This window comes from Miniopterus natalensis, chromosome 12, assembly GCF_054644295.1.
Source record: "Miniopterus natalensis isolate mMinNat1 chromosome 12, mMinNat1.hap1, whole genome shotgun sequence".
In the NCBI taxonomy this organism is placed as follows: Eukaryota; Metazoa; Chordata; class Mammalia; order Chiroptera; family Miniopteridae; genus Miniopterus; species Miniopterus natalensis.
The window spans coordinates 59,443,376-59,460,437 of record NC_142092.1 but is presented as its reverse complement, the minus strand read 5'-3'; the positions used below and the strand labels follow the sequence as shown (position 1 = coordinate 59,460,437).

Below are 17,062 nucleotides of genomic sequence, written 5' to 3'. Positions count from 1 at the left end.
CTGGGAGAATTAAAGAAGTTGTAGACTAAGTGGGCTTCTCTAAAAAGGAGAGGTGCAATGAAAATGAGCAACGAAGATAATCCTGAGGCAAAGAATTTAGCTGGGAGCAATCTAATCCAGCTATTTTAAAAATGAAGAAACAGAGAGGTGAAATGATTTGCTCAAAGTCATGCTGAAGTCTGCACGTGCAAGTTGGGACTTTTGTGAAGAGTGAGCCCTGGGAGAGGCAGTGCATAAAATTTACAAGCCTCTAGTGGATTTCTAAAGGTTCTGTAATGAATACAAAGTAGTCCTTGGAAGAAATTTCAGAGTAGAGTTGGTTACCTGGTCTGTGATATTCATAGACCGTGAAAGTAGCAGGATTCAAAAACCCAACTTGAAAAAGTTCAACTATCCGAAATCGAACACAAACGAACTCATTGGAAGGAATCTGTTGGCAAATTCAAGGTTTAAGGAAATTATGGAAGGAAAGAGACTGATAATGTTTTAGCTTGTACATTTTGACCAGTAATAGTAAATAAAGAATGATGGGAGGTGGAACTTACTGAGTCCAGTTGCAGAATAACATGCCCATCTTTGATTTGATAATCAGTTAATAGTTGATCCACCCCTTCCACAAGCTAAGGGAGGAAAGGGAAAAGCTTGAATTTCATTTTATGATCCTTTGGTTTAAATGCATTCACCCAATAAGGAGATATTAGATCACGGTGATATACGCCACCTATTCACAGAAGTTGAAGAGCAGCTCCTTCTCTTGAGAAACTTGGAGCACGCTATCACATGCACTCACAGTTTTTGTGCCACGGAAATATGTATGTCCCCACTTTGCGGGCGTAGACAGCTAGTCAGTAAGGGGAGGGAGCAAATGGAACTGGACATCAAGCCCGACTCCCCCCAAAGCGGGCAGGAAGAACTGGCTCCTGGTCACCAGCAGGGACTACTGGGGCAGGATAAAAACAGCGGGCAAGCTACGTGCCTAGGCCATGCCCAGCAGAAGCCAGGCGGTGCGGGGAGAGGAAAGCTCGGGCACGGAAGCCCGACGGCTGCGGCAGAACTTTGGGGCATGTGCAGCAGGAGCCAAAATGGCGATACGAAGGGGGAGGAGTCTAGCCTGGGAAAAGCAGCAGATTGGGTAACGGTGCGGAACCCCAGAACATCCAGGAAAGGGATTGGCTAGGGGGAGGGCCCAACACAAGCCTGGGAAAGCCCGGGACGTAGAGCCCGTCGTTGGAAGGACAGCCTGCTTGTCCCTTAAACCAGGAAAATACATGCTGGATTATCAAGAATCTCGGAGCAGCTGCTGCTGGAGTTTGCTCACCCTCGAGGATTTATTCTGTCCCTTCACTCCAATAAGTTATGCCGCTACGCTTAAACTTCCCCCACTTGTGTGCCCTTTGCAATTCCTTCCTCATGACGCCATAAAAACCCATTCACATCAGCAACAACTTCACTGAAAAATAAAAACTCGGGGAGATTGTTGGTTTGGAAAGAATATTCTGGGCGATTCTATGAAAGTGATGTATTAGAGGAAATGTCTTTGTGAAATAATACAGTAAAGAATACCAAGAATTCATAACAATATTTAAAAAATATTTACGGCTCTTAAGTCTTCTGTGTTTGCACTGATTCCAGTAGGCAACAAGATATCCATCACTGTGTGGGAGGACCCAGATGATGACTCTCGTCTGCTGGGCTTGTAGCTAAAATAATTAGAGATTAGAAAATGGAGTAAATAGATAAGAATCTTTAAGAAGAGGCCATATTCCCTACTAGGCTTTAATTTTCAAAGTTGGATTTCCACTACAATATATGCATGGCAATCTCTGAATTTTAAGTTGCAAGACGTTTTAGTCATCTATACTAACTCTACTCACTTGACCAATAATCTCAACAGAGCTGAAGAGGTCATAGAAGCCATTCAGTGTAAGCTCTTAATTAACCAGTTGAGGAAACTGAGGATGAGAGTAAGGCACTTGGCTGAAGGTCACATTACTGGTTTGCCTCAGAGCTGCATATGTCGCTCTCGATTCTCATTTTAGTTCTTTATCCGACAGAGCATATTCAAAGAAAAAATCAGTTGTGTATTGGAAAAAGACTCAATAAGCACGATCAGGAAAATACTGAAGGAAATATGCTAAAATATTAGCAATGTGTCGTTCCCCCCCCCCCCCCCCCCCCCGCCCCGGATTGTGAGATTAAACGTGATTATCTCTTTTCCATGCTTTTCTTTATTTTCTAAATTTTCCACAACAGACACTTTATTTTAAAAAAATGTTTGAAGGACAATCTTTTGTCTAGGAATTGTGCTTGTGGAGAAGCTAAGGAGGAAGGCAAGGGGGAGGGAAATGGAAGATTTGCTGTTTTTGGTTTTGTTTTTTTTCCTAGTAAGAGAGAAAAGAACACTGAAATGGGGATTCAGGAAACTTGGGTTTTATCCCAGTTCTACTGAGAGATTTTCACAATCATCTTCCCTTTTTGGAGCTTGTTTTCTTATTCCTAAAATTAGCTGTGAAGAGGTATAAACGTGTGTTTTAAATTTATCTTTAGAATTCCAAAGTTTTAAGCAGTTAGACAATTTAAAAAAGGGTAAGCTGGTGGGCCAGGACTGACAGGGGCAGAGTGAGTGTGGTTCTGCAAAGACTGAGTTTCAGGTTCCAGGTCTACCTCAAGATGCTTCAGAGGTAGTGGACATACAAGAGTAGGGCTTGGATCCTGGCAGGGTAGCTCAGTTGGTTGGAGTACTGTCCCATACACCAAAAAGGTTGCAAGTTCGATTCATACCTAGGTTGTGGTTTCGATCCCTGGTTGGGGTGCATACGGGAGGGAACCTATCGATGTTTCTCACATCGATGTTTCTCTTTCTCTCCCTAAAATCAATAAACATATCCTCCTCAGGTAGGAAAATAAGAGTGGAGTTTGGAAGAGCAGTCAGGATTAAAGGAAGAAACTGGGAAAACAGCTTTATAAGGAGGAAAATGAATTGATCTTACCTAAAGGAATAACTATCAATGAAATGAGAAGTATTGGGAGAGGATCTCTTGTCCCCAATCACACTTCACAGAACATATATAAAGTGACCCTATTCAAAGTTTAGGTGTAATATTTACCATAATAATTTAAAATACAATAAAATTTCTGGCTTATAAAAATTAAACTCCATTCTTCACCAGATCAACAATTTAAACCAAATATAAAGCAACTTGGAATGTTACATGGCATTTGGACATGTCCCCAACTGGATGGGTGTCACCAGAAGCAGAGAACTCTTCCTCAGAGATGCAAATACTCTGTCAGCAGGGTGGAAAAGGGCCTCCTGAGTGGAAAGTGTCTCTGAAAAGTTGCTGGAGCCTTGATGACTGATTGCCATGGTGATGGTTTCAGCCGTGGAACAGAAACCTTCCTTTCAAGAAGCCCTTTGCCTGCTGCCAAAGACAGCACTCTTTCCCAAAGGCATTTTGTTCCAAGAGAAGGAAATAAAATCCTTTTTTCTTTTCTTATGAATGCAACAGCGGTTGTAAAAAGCTAAATACACGAAAGAGACGCTCTGAACACAGAAACTGTATGCTGACATTTTTTTAATCAGGAGAGAGAATATTAGAAGGCAAAGAATTTCTCCCATGAATAAGTACTACACAGTTACTTTCCTAATTTATCCAAAGTATCTGCAGCGTCTCAGAGCCAAAAGCATATTCCACTTGGCTTTTCTGAGCATTCTGTCCCCAGTGTGTAAAAACCAAACTATAGAATATTCAATATTACATCTCTATTTGCTTTCTTTTGTGTATTAACAATCTGGAGTTAGGCCTGCTGTCAATGAATTCAAATGAATGAGTTTTTGATGAGAGCCTTTTTATACAGGGTAGGGCAAAAGTAGGTTTACAGTAGTGCGTACAAAACACACAGAGTTTATTCTTGTATTATTATTTATTAATTATTGTATTATTTGCCATACAAACAAATGTAAATCTACTTTTGCCCCACCCTGTACATAGCAGAGCTGCGGAATATTAGAACTGGAGGACACTTTGAGATCAGATTATCCAATATCCTTTACAGAAGAGGCCCAGAGAAGTAAGCTGATTTACCAAAGGTCACTTTAGCACTTCATGGCAGTGTGTCCAGCTCCACTATCAAAGAGTGCCTCTTATGCCCACTCTAGGTGTCCCCCTGTAGGGTCCTGTGCATTGACTCTAGCTCTGCCCACAACTAGCTTGCTCACACCTCCCTATGACAAGTGTTGTGGATTTAAAGACAACTGTGATCACATCCCTTCCCCAGAAGAGAGGTACCCAAGAGTAGGGATGGAAGTCAGGAGGAAAGAAACTGCCTGGGAAGGGTTAACTGAATGGAAAGAGCTTAGGCAATAAGGGAGGGTGAGGGATGGGAAACAGAGATCAGAAATTGGCCCAGGAAGGAAGGAGGGATTGTGAACAGGCTGGCTGGTGAAGGAATCCCGAGAAGACAGTGACTGGGCTGAGACCACAAACACAGCTAGGAAGTAGCTGGGAAGGAGGAGGTGAGAAATAATGTGCTGTTCCTTGAGGTCAGTGGTTTAAGATTCATTGATTAAAGGAGGTGGTTTAGATACTAGACTGAGTGTCAGGGTCTGAGGTTTGAAGCCCCAGCTCTGCCTCTAACTTTGTGAGAACTTGGTAGGTTAGTTTACCTCTTCAGGTCTCAGCCTGTTTGTTTCTAAATAAAGGGGATTACATCATCCCTAGAACCCTTTTCAGCTTTAATAATACAACACTATGGAATTTCTAAGTTATCCATACTGAGTGTTTTAACATCAAGTGTGATTATAAGTAAAAACAGCAAAATGCCTATAGAAATCACTGTTATTGAAAATAAGAAGAGTTAAAGAAACAGAACATAACAGGAGATACTGAGGGGTGATGAAAAGAAGAGTAAAGAAGCCTGTGGTCTAGTCCTGGCTCTGCCACCAAGTGATTCACTCTGTGTGATCTCTAAGGAATACATGCACATTTTCAGAACCCTACATTTTCATAAACATTTTAGGATGGTGTGTGTGGTAAGCAGAATAATGGCTCCAAAGATGTCTAGGTCCTGATCTCCTGAATCTGTGAATTGGTTACCTTACATAGCAAAAGGGACTTGCAGATGTGATTATATTAAAGATCTTGAGATAGGGAGATTATTTTGGATTATCTGGGCAGACCCAATGTAATTCACATGGGTCTTTTACAAGGAAAAGAAACAGGAGAGTCAGAAAAGGAGACGTGATGATGGAAGCAGGAGTCGGAGTCAGAGAGAAAGATTAGAAGATGCAGTGCTGCTGGCTTCGAAGATGGAGGAAAATGACCTCTAGAACCAGGAAGGGGATCCTCCCCTAGAGCCTCCGGGAGGAATGCAGCCCTGAGGACACCTTGATTATAGGACTTCTGAACTCCAGAAGTGTAAGATAATACATTTGGGTTAAGTAGTAAATGTGAGGCAAATTGTTACCTGGCAGCATTAGGAAACGAATACAGTGACCAATTTAGGCCTCGAGTTAAGTCGGCAGTGGGTACAGCATCAGTGGCTCTGAACCCTGGCTACCATGAGCACGACCTCCGGGGGTGAGGCTGGATTTCTGGATAGTTCTAACAACTCTCCAGTTGTCTTCAATGTGCAGCCTGAGCTGAGAACCACGGGCTGATACTGGCCAGGGATTTTGCTGGGTGAATGTGATCTTTCTAAATGAAAGAGTAGGAGCTGCTTAGGAGAGAATCATTTTCTTTTTCTCTTCCTGATAGTTACATTACATCTCTATCTTTCTGAAACACTATAATATACACACATTATAGTGTTTGAATTAGAAGGTGGCCAAAAACTGGAGGAAAAACTATATATAAGCAAAAAACAAAGCTGTCCTGTACAGTAAATAGCTATTTAAGAATGCCTGTTATGTGCTACATTTAAACAAGTGAACAACTTTGCATTTTCTGGCCATCTTAAAATTCAAAACGATGTAAAGAAATAATATAATGGCAAGCATGAGATTTTGGAGTCTACAGTCCCCTTTGTGGAAATGCACTCACCTGGCACATGCTACTAGGCGCTTATATTCCGAGGTACCTCTGAAGTTGGATGCTAGCACACACAACAAACAAACAAGCAAACAAAAATGAGAATAAACTGTTTTTAACTGTTTTTGAACCTGCTGGAACAGAATCATTAATCAGTACGTCTCTGAACACACTTAAAAATGATTTGTGATTTGGAAGTTGGGACTTTTGGTGATTTTAATGAAAATTCATGGCTACAGACAATACCAGGGAGCCTTTAAATGATTAGAACAATTTGCTGTTCTCAAAAACCTTATAATTTAGAGGAGTCATTTAAGATAAATATGTAGTAGTAACATGTTTGGGGGAGGTTGTCGGGAGAAAGAGCAGATGCCTGGATCCACTGGATCCTGTAGGAAAAGGCTCCTGAATCACACAGGAAAGCCATCAGGCCAGGGGAGTGGCACACACCCTGACCCTGAGTCATAATTAGAGGAGGACTGGGGTGTGCATGTGGACTTGATTTTGGACTGAGAGGGAAGAACCAATCCACCAGAAGAGGGATGTGAAGGCCACAGTAGAAAAAAGGGTGCATTAATAAAAGGCCATAAGTACTGGAGAGACCAAGTTGAAGATGGAGGCAGATAAATATATATTTGTCAGAACCCTTGGAATACAGAAAAGGGACGGGGTGGAAATACGACAGGATGATAGGGAAATTCAGGGTCCTAGAATGGAACACTGACATAAAAGTAACAGAAATTCAAGTATCTGAAATTAGACCCTTCTAGGGCTTTATAACTAGTTATATTCTTAAAAAGTAAATTAGTCAAAACAATTTCTTGATCAGTAGTGCATACCTTTAGCTTAGTTATTAAATATCAGTTTCCAACTATTATTAAAGAGTTACTTCTGTTACAGTAAATGGCAGTAATGTTTACTCTGATGTCAACCTGCTGAAGAATTTGATTAAGAAATTTTTATTTTGTCCAGCTGGGTGTGACTCAGTGGTTGAGCATCGACCTAGGATCCCGGAGGTAGCGGTTCAATTCCCGGTCAGGACACATGCCCGGGTTGTGGGCTTGATCCCCAGTCAGGGGTGTGCAGGAGACAGCCAATCAATGACTTTCTCATCACTGATGTTTCAACTCTCTCTCTCCCTCTCCCTTCCTCTCTCTGAAATCAATAAAGATATATTTTTAAAAAAATTTTTATTTTGGGGCAAGCACATTTTCCTAATCAGGGAAGCTCTCTGACATTCTTTATGCTTAGGTAAAATTACAGTGTAAATCATGCTGTTTTACCATCAATGTCCTGGGCTTCAATTTTCAAATGAAAGTTGCAAACTTCTTCAGAGGTACCAATTTTGTAAACCACAGTTGCAACCTGTATTGGGACAAGTAAACAAGATTTTATTTAAAGTGGGAAAATAGAAAAGGTAGGACTGCTGCTGTAAATGAGATGCTTGAAGTATCATTTTCAAAATCCAGTGCAAATGGACCCATTTTCCCAGCACCTGGACTTTCGGCAAACTCCACAACCTTAAAATATAGCTGAGAAATCCAAAATAAGCAAAAACTGACCGTGGCCAGGCAGAATCTTGGTCCAAATTTCATGCAGTTAAATCTGAGCACCTCATTTTTTAGGAAACTTCCTAAGATTCTTGTCTTTGAGCTTGTACACTCAAATTTTACATATAATACTACAAGTAAGTGTGGTTTTCTCCCAGCCCACACACCACAGTGGTAAACAACAAATTATAGGTGTGTATGGATAGGAAGGGGTGCTGCCAAAAGCAGGTATATTTAGAGCAACTACAAGTGACAGAAAAGTGGACAACCTATCCCCCACCAATATAATTTGATAAACTGTCTGAGACACTGAGCTTTTGGTTTAGTGAGGGCCTCTCGTGTGAGAGGGTAACTTCCAATATGTGTTCTGGGACTGGTCCATGAGTAACATCATTAATTGAGAAAGGGAAGAATAAGAGTATAATTAAAATCATCAATAGAATATTTATTTATGCTCAGAACACAGAGATTTCATTTTATTTTAGCCATTGAGTGGCAAGTTTTTCTAAACTGTTTATGTTTGTCCATGCAGCCTATGGCTAAAATAAAATGAACTTAAGCCCTTACACACACACACACACACACACACACACACACACACACACACACACACACGTGTATGTCTATATACATATATACATAAAAATCCCCAATGATGCTAGATAAATGTGACTATGTTACTAATCATAGAAAACATGAATATATGTGTTTGTATATATACACACATGTATATGTGTATATATATATATGTAAGCATAAAATGATACATATATATATATACACACATATACAGGGTGTGGCAAAAGTAGGTTGACAATTGTGAGCATGTGAAACAGTTTATTCTTGTATTATTATTTATCAATTGTTGTATTATTTTCCATACAACTATAAACCTACTTTTGCCCAACTCTGTATATATATTATATATGTAATTTCCATAATTACATATGTAATTTCCATAAGTACACCAACTATATACATACAAGGTTTGAAAATAGAAATTTTCAAAAAGAAATTGTGAGGGCAGCTACCAAGGTAGCTAAAAAGAGTGAATCCTACTTCAGTCCTAGTTACCAATGCCCAGATTTTTATCTTTGTGGCAAAGTCCCTACTTTATTTTATGTTACTTAGTGCAAGCAGACACATACTCCCAAATAAGTTGGTTCTCAATGAAATACTTACCTGCACTGTTGCCAAGCCACTGCTATATCCAGTACGAACAAGAAGATCATCATTGAGAGGCACCTGGAAGGTGGATGGAGAAGCCATGCTTTCTTTTATTATTTAATAGGGAGAGAGGAGAGAGCAATGAAAAGAGCTGATATCTGCCAGCTTCCTCTCTCAAAGCTCTTGTGAGATTAAATGGATAAGGCATTGAGGATTCTATGTACCTAGTAGGCACTAAAAAGTACTGGAATTTCCTTTCTTTTCAACATATAAATACGGTGTCTGAAATAGCCTAAGTAAGCCAGCAAAACCAACATGTCAGAAGTCACTTTGATTACATTTTCATTTTTATATGGTTATGGTAAAACTGGATCTTCATCTCCTTTGCCAACTAAATAAATTCCTTTCAGTGCCTAGCATCTATGTGCCAAAGGAGATCCTTTTCATTAGCAGGAACAGGGAACCTCAGCATGACTCTAAAGTAGGTGCAATCTATCTTTCCTCCTCCCACCCTCTGCTTTGCACTCCTCTTTCACCTCCTAATATCTTACTTTCCCTACTTCCTCTGGTCTCTGTTAATGGAAACCCTTGGCACCCCACCCAAACCACCTAAAATCCGACCAAGCCTGCCAAATCCTTAGGTGCTGCTGCTCTTTTTCCCACTCTGCTAGGAGGAGACTGAAGACATGAACTGAGTGAGTTCTCCCTTCCAGAGAAAATCTAGCATACGGATACTCTCTAATGTGTGCAAAGCATGGAAGAGATCATTCTGAGCAAGAGGCCTGAGGAGTTGGTTCTTCACTCCCTCCAAGGCTGCAGCCTGACCTTCCCTTTACCTAGCACATGAGAGCAAAAGGGATTCCGTGCACATGAAAGATTGTCATCCCTTCCTCAAAATTTTAGTAAATGTAGGTAAACAGGCCAACTTTCTTGTTCTCCTGATGAAATACAGCAGCATTTACTGCAAAGCAGTAAACTGAGATACTGCGAGAGAGAAGGGCTCTATGGACAAATAAATTTGGCAAATGTACACTCCACTGTGCCCATAGCCCATTCTTCCTCAGAATCGCCACACTTAATCACATACAGGTTAAAGACAAGGGAATCCTGTGTTAAAGAATTTATTTAACTTAATTTAAATGAGCGTCCCACCAAATATTTTTTTCATGTAACGCATTTTAGGAAATGTTAGAGTAGAGGATTTCAAACTAGATAAAAATAGCCCAGGTTTCACACAAAGGCGACATCATGAGCTGAGGTTCAAATTATTTTAAGATGACGAGTGGCCTTTACCAGCACTACTCCCCTAAGAGAAGGATAACTCCAGCTACCTCAAAATGGTAGCCCACCAGGCTCTTCAGGCCAAGAGCTCTCATTAGAGGTTAGACTCTTGGCTCTGGTGAACCATGAGTCCAAGCTCTAATGAGCATTTAGAGTTCACCAGACATTGGTGAACTCTAAATGCTCCCAGGGAAAGGTTACCAAACTGAGGGTCACAATCATAAATGCCTGCAGAAGACCAGGCACAAAGCAAGGATGGATGTAAGTGCATATACATACAACATATGACTGGTCAGGACTGTAACAAACTGAAGAATGCATACCATGTCAACAGCACTCTATTGCCAGATCTTTGTTTTGTTTTATGAGAATTTAGAAACCAGATTTTTATTTGAAATTTCTAAATTTTAAATGTTGGAATATGTCTATGTCTACATCTACATCTATATCCACATCCATCTTTTTACATGTATATACAGGGTGGGGCAAAAGTAGGTTTACAGTCTGGAGTGCCTGAAACAGAGTTTATTCTTGTATTATTATTTATTAATTATTTTTGTATTATTTTCAATATGAATGACTGCAAACCTACTTTTGCCTTGCCCTGTATATTTACTATGAGCTATGAGTTTGCAATTTTTACATTAAATTTAATTTCTCATGCTTACTGACTTTACACAAACATGAATTTGTGGAGAATGTGGACAATAGAACAATCTCTAGTTATTTGTACATTTAAATATACCTCAAAATAATCTAAAATGTGGTAATTAGAAAAATAGGTATTAGTAGCTGTATACTACTATACCGTACTAGTTAATATTATTAATATGGGATCTAGTTTTTCCAATGTGTTCTTTTCTTTGGGAAATTCTCATAGGCCATCAAGGTTTTCATTTTAAAAAATCCGGTAGTAGCAAAGGACATGGGGCAAGTTGTTGGAGGACCTAAAGGTCAATTCCAATTTGGCCACAGTCTGCATGTGTGACCGGGCCAGATGGAACCACCGGTGGACTCCCAAATGTGTCTTCTCTCTTATTTTCCTGCTGTACCTTTGTGCATACTGTTCTCTATGTCTAGAATGTTCTCCCCTTTTTTTCATCTGGCTAAATTCCTCCAGATTTAACCCACCCATCTGGATGCCTTTGACAAACTCCTCCTACCTCTCAGCCTGGCTCGTGAGATCCTCTCTGTCCTTCCATATACCTATCAAGGCTCTTATTTTTCACTGTGGGTTTAAACTACTGTCTCCCCCCCCCCCCCCAGGTTCTTTGTGCTTTAATTTTGAACCTTCAGTGCTCAGGACAGAGTAGGCACTCCTGCTTAGAACACAGAAGGCACTCATTATATGTTTAGGTAGTGAATGGATACATTTGTAAAATAAGGGTGAAACAGATGATTTCAAATGTCCCATCCAATTATAAAATATTATAAAACATCTTTCATTTACCTCTATTGGTCTCCCAAGGAAATTCGTCTTTGTTATCTTATAATGATAGAAGTCACCTTTATGCTTGTAAGAAACACTGATATCCATATTCAAGTGGAGTTGTTTCATCAGGAGTGAATATTCTGTCAGGCCCTCGATGGCATTAATTGTATCCTATCAACAAGCAGCAAGGCACAAAAACCGGTTTAGCTTACTTACGTGCTCTCTTTTTACAAATACCCTTTCTTATAAGTGGGTAGGTCAGTGTTGTAGAGATGAAACTCCAACTGAGTGAAACTGGTTAAGGGCCCCCTTGTGGAAGTGGAAAGAAGTACTCTCCTCCAATAAGGACTCTGCTCTTAGCAGGAACAGGATGTGTGGCTTCAGGTCCAGATTCTCCACAATCCTGAGCATATGAACACAGGCAAGCTGCTCTTTGAGGAATGACCAACTCTTCGCATGACTATTTTTTTTTCATCCTTAGGCTTCAGCTTGAAGTCATAAATAAGCTCTCCCTTCCCCTTATTTAAGGTTGCCCCTTCTGCCCTTCAGAGCATTCATCTCAATTTATAATACTTTAATGTATAGTTTCTTGTTGGCCTCCTCCATTGTAATGTAAGAGTCAAAGTATTATATCTTTCCTGGCATCTATTACATTTAGTAGGTACACACATGGTAGCTAAAGAGTACATGGATGGATGAACCTAATTTTTCTGGACCTCATCTTTCTCATCTATAAAATCAGGAACTGTAACCACTTCAAAGATGTCAAATACATGGCTATCCTGTTTGCCCATGTCCTTGGCAGCTAAAACTAATCAATGAGTCACTGGTTCCTGGTAAGCCTATAGTTGTACCCAAGATGAAACCCATTTGCCTCCCAGGATTAGATGATCACTAAAGTAATCCTGAAGAACCCCTGGTAGCTTTAAATTTTATGTTCATATTCACATACTCTGTCATTGTCCACATATCCAGGGAACAGAAAATGTATTAACATTTGAACTAAACTTAAATATAGATGTATATTATACAACGATATGATAGTTATAATGTAAAATAGATGTGTTCAAACGAGTTTACATTGGTAGATAAACATGTAACAATCAGTATTTCTCTCACTTTTTATTTATTCTAGGGGAAGGGAACATCAGTACCTTTGTATACATGGCAGCCACTGTTTATTACATAGGATGTAACCTTACTAGTCATTTATGGTCATTAAGAATCATAAAGGAAGTGCTGAACTTAGAGTCAGGAGAACTGAGTTTTGATTTTGACTTGGCCACTAACTCCCTGAATGAACTTCTCAGGGCTTATTTGTTCCTCTGTATTAGAATGGTGTCAATGCAGGTAAGAGTCCTTCGATTCTAGTCATTTATTCTATCTATAGCGTGCCAGGATGAGGGTGAGATGTGTGGCGAGGAAGGCAGCAAGTATGTTTCAGGAAGATGAAACAAGACAAAGAAACATTACCTGGGTTGAATAAAAGCCACCTCCATACCTCTGTTCTTCAGATAGCCATTTAATGATTGGGTTAGCATAATTCAGATCTTTCAAGTTCAAAATAGTAAGTAAAGCATAGGCAGTGGTTTCTACCATTTGTGCTGTACCAGTGTTAGGTACAGCGCTATCTTGTTGTTGAAGATCATCTTTCCAAAAGCGGTAACTGGGTGGAGTGCCTGAACATCAACAAACCAAACTGATTAATATGATTAAAAATGTGAATTTGACGCAATTCCAGCAGATTTTTAGCAGTTTCTTCCAACAGAGGCCTTCTGATTTCCAGAAGTTTCTTATTCTTTTGTAAGAATTCCTCAAGATGACCAATGCCAAACAAGATCCCTAAATACAGTGTTATTTGCCTTTATTTGAAAAGGTCAACATGGAATGCCCACATCTTTTGGTAGCAGGGGACAGTTTTGAGACTCAATTTCCAATGGGGGAGGGGTTTTCCTGCACATCAACAAACAATTATAGGACACCTGCAGGATGTTGGAGAATTCAACTCAGTTTTGACCCCATCTAGTCAGAGAGAGTGTCAGATTTCACAGGTTAAGAGTTCAGTCCTACAAGATGGTTTCTCCCTCAAGCCTCCAATTCAGATGCTAATCCCCAACCTGGATTGTTGAGGATACTTCAGACCAGTTGGCTATAAATCAGAGGTTCCAAAGACCCTCCTCCTCAGGTTTAATTACTTTACTAGAGCAGTTTACAGAACTCAGAGAAACATTTTACTTACTCGATTACCAGTTTATTGTAAAAGGATATAACTCGGGGACAGCCAGATAAAAGAGAGGCATAGGGCAAGGTATAGGGAAAGGGCATGGAGCCTCCATGTCTTCTCTAGGTGTGCTACTCTGTCTGAATCGCCCCGTGTTCACCAACCTGGAAGCTCTTTGAACCTTGTCCTTGTGGGTTTTTATGGAGGCTTCACTGCATAGTCATGATTGATCAAATCATTGGCCATTGATGATTAACTTAACCTCCAGCCCCTCTCTCCTTCCCTGAGGTTGGGGGTTGAGGGACAGGTACTGAAAGTTCCAACCCTCTAATCACATGGTTCTCCTAGGCAACCAGCCCCCATCCTTACGTTACCTAAGGACTTTCCAAAAGTCACCTCATTAACAAAAGACAACTCTATCACTCCTAGCATTTAGGAAATTCCTTGACAGAAAATAACTACATTCTTGAAATTATGAGATTATACCCAAAGCCTTAGTTCAGTCTTTTATTATTTACTCCCAATTTAAAGCACTAAAGGTAATTTCATATATGCATCACTTTTCATAAATTAAATTCTAAATTATATTTGTTATTGCTCTAGTAATTTAAACTTGTCACCTCAAATTCTTTTTAAAAACAAATTATTTTAAAAAACAGTAAAGCATATCTAGAAATCATTTTTGAAGATTAGTGAAAATTTCAATGTATCTGTTTAAAATTCAGGATCCATTATTTGCATGACTTTGGACAACATGTTTTCCTTCCCTCTCAGAGACTCAGATTTGCTGTATTTAGAATGAAAGGTCTGTTTTCTAAAGATACTTCCAGCTCAAATATTATTTGAATTAAGTTCTCTTCTAGCTCTTAAATTCTATAATTTTATGATCCATATCTTACAATACTCAATACATTTCTCTTGTGTTAGTACAAATATTACATAAGTGGTTTTGAGATATATGTTAAGATTCAGTCATTTTTAAATGACATCGAGATTTATTAAACTTTTGGAAAACCTCAGCCAAGAGAGGCTTCAGAAGTGCTCAGTGATGTCCATGCTGATATAGGCACATTGGCCAGTGGTCGCTGCTACTATTTCTTTACTCTTGACCTATAGGAAGTTGTATCTTTAATTTTCTAAAATATATACCTTTATAGCCAAACTGATACACTATAAGCCAAGTTATGCACTCCTCTGCTCAAAATCCTCGAATGTCTTCCCTTCCCACTGAAAGTGGAAATTAATGTTCTAGGGCTCCCACTGGCCCCCAGGATCCCCTTGTTCAAGGTGGAAGCAGGCCCAGACCACAGCGCAGCTGAAAAGCAGATCCAAACCATGGGCTGGATTTCAGCCTCAATTTATTGGCTTGCTTGAGAGCCTTGCACATTGCACAACTGTATACTGTATACAGAAGTCCTGCAGAACTCCTATAATGACTTTCAAGGCCCTACATAACAGCTTCACCCTCCCCTCCCCTCCCCTCCCCTCCCCTCCCCTCCCCTCCCCTCCCCTCCCCTCCCCTCCCCTCCCCTCCCCTCCCCTCCCCTCCCCTCCCCTATCCTTTCCTTTCCTTTCCTTTTTCTGACTTCACTTTCTACCCCTCATCTTTTCCTCTCCAGCCACACTAGCCTCCTCGCCTTTCCTGGAGCACCAGGGATACTCCTGCCTTAGAGTATTTGCACATGCTGTTTCTCTTCCAGAAACACCCTTCTAGATAGCCACAGGCTCACTTCTTCCCCTCTCTTACTTCAGCTTTCAACTCAAATACCACCTTCTCAGTGAGGTTTAAGCCTGATTACCCTATCAAAAATTACAACCCACCACGTCACCCTTTCTCTCTTCCCTGCTTGGTTTTTCTTCATATCAGTCATCACCAACCTATTCACTATATGCAGTGTTTTACTTATTTATCATATTGCTTCTCCTTAATGAGAATGAAGTTTCACGAGGCCTAGATTTTTGTTGTTATTGGTGCCTTATCCCCAGAGCCTTGAACAGTGCCTGGTACATTAGAGGTACTCGATACATATTTATTAGATTTAGGAATGAATAAGCATGTGCTGAATGAATAAATATATGAGTAATAGCACTTATTACATTGCATTGTAATGGTTTGTTCCTTGAGGGCAGGAACTGCATCTTACTCAGCTTTGCATGCCACTACCTACTTCCCAGAATGAGCAGATTCTATATACTTAGTAAACACTTGCCAAAAAATGTATGGAACCAGTCATACCTTTAACGGAAGCTTTCCTCTTCAGGGCTGAGACAATGGAACGAAACTGTGAGTGACTTGTATCTCCCAGGGAAAGAGCGTAAGCAGCAATGGCCAGTGTGAAGGTGCTCTGGGCCGAGAGGGCATTTTCAAGCAGAAAGGTGTCAGCTTTAGTTAGAGCTGTGCTGATTTTCTGAAAACAAGGGCAGAAGATATCTAAGTTTCTTTGTGATGCATCAACCTATCAACTAACGTGAACTACCCCCAGGTGGCACCATCCTGAGGTAGGCAAGATAAGGGTGGAAAGAGAAGTGATTTAATGGAAATGGATGGTGTCTGGCTGAAGCAAACCCTTCCTGGCGGAAGGAGCAGAGCATAATCTCAGAAGCAAAAATGAGGCTGTCCAAATTGGGTCAAGCTTTTTGCCCCTGAATTCTCATCTCCCTCTAGAGGTTTTTCCATTTAGTTTCTACTTCCCAAGTCAGACCTAGCCTCCAGGAAGAAAAAGCACTGAGCATAGATACAGCTTTCAGCATTCCCCTTCAGCATAGCTGAGGCAGATTCACATTTTCAAAAGGAATTTTACTAAATAAAACTATAATTAGCAGAAAAAGAGCTAAGTTGCCAAAGTACTTTTTGATTCAAAGGATTCCTGGAAAAATAGTCTCTACCACTTTGTCTTTAGACAACTAAAATAGTCATTTTGGTAAGGTATTAGGAGAAAGCGTAGTGCAATGCTGCTAACATTGCCTGGCTCCTTCCTTCCAGCTCCATCTGTGTCTTACTCATGCGCTGCCAGGTGCCAACTGGTCCTCTAGGCCCCTGGGAATTGGTCCTCATCAATTATTTCGTCTTGTTAAGTATAAATAACAACTCTTTTGAAACAAACAAGAAACATTATTTCATTTTATGCTTCAAGTCCTACAAATCCTCTTGGGATTTTTCCATCTCCATTCTGTAAGCTGGTTTGAAGGACTTGTCTAACTTACTTTTGGTTTGTAGGTAGGAGTGTTTAACTTCAGTTTAGGGACCTGTCGCTTCCAAGATCAGAGGTTCATCTCTGTTATCCCTTGGAATCTTTTATGTTGATTCACTTAAGTGAAGCCTCTTCTTTTCCCCCTCAGCTTCCAAGCAAATGAAACAGCACAACCCAAAGAAGCAAACATG

The 17,062-nt window shown here is 40.2% G+C and overlaps 1 protein-coding gene across 1 annotated transcript in view; it reads right to left on the bottom strand.

The window, feature by feature from the left end:
- The window catches only part of C5 (complement C5), a 75,844-nt gene that overhangs the window by 7,096 nt on the left and 51,686 nt on the right, over nucleotides 1-17,062 (bottom strand). Inside the window, exons 28-36 of the mRNA XM_087823222.1 lie at nucleotides 15,917-16,088; nucleotides 12,933-13,138; nucleotides 11,478-11,630; nucleotides 8,762-8,824; nucleotides 7,313-7,394; nucleotides 6,042-6,093; nucleotides 1,598-1,700; nucleotides 546-620; nucleotides 325-430 (exon numbers count right to left, since the gene is read on the bottom strand). Of these exons, the coding sequence (XP_087679348.1) occupies nucleotides 325-430; nucleotides 546-620; nucleotides 1,598-1,700; nucleotides 6,042-6,093; nucleotides 7,313-7,394; nucleotides 8,762-8,824; nucleotides 11,478-11,630; nucleotides 12,933-13,138; nucleotides 15,917-16,088 (1,012 nt within the window). The remainder of the gene's footprint in view (nucleotides 1-324; nucleotides 431-545; nucleotides 621-1,597; nucleotides 1,701-6,041; nucleotides 6,094-7,312; nucleotides 7,395-8,761; nucleotides 8,825-11,477; nucleotides 11,631-12,932; nucleotides 13,139-15,916; nucleotides 16,089-17,062) is intronic.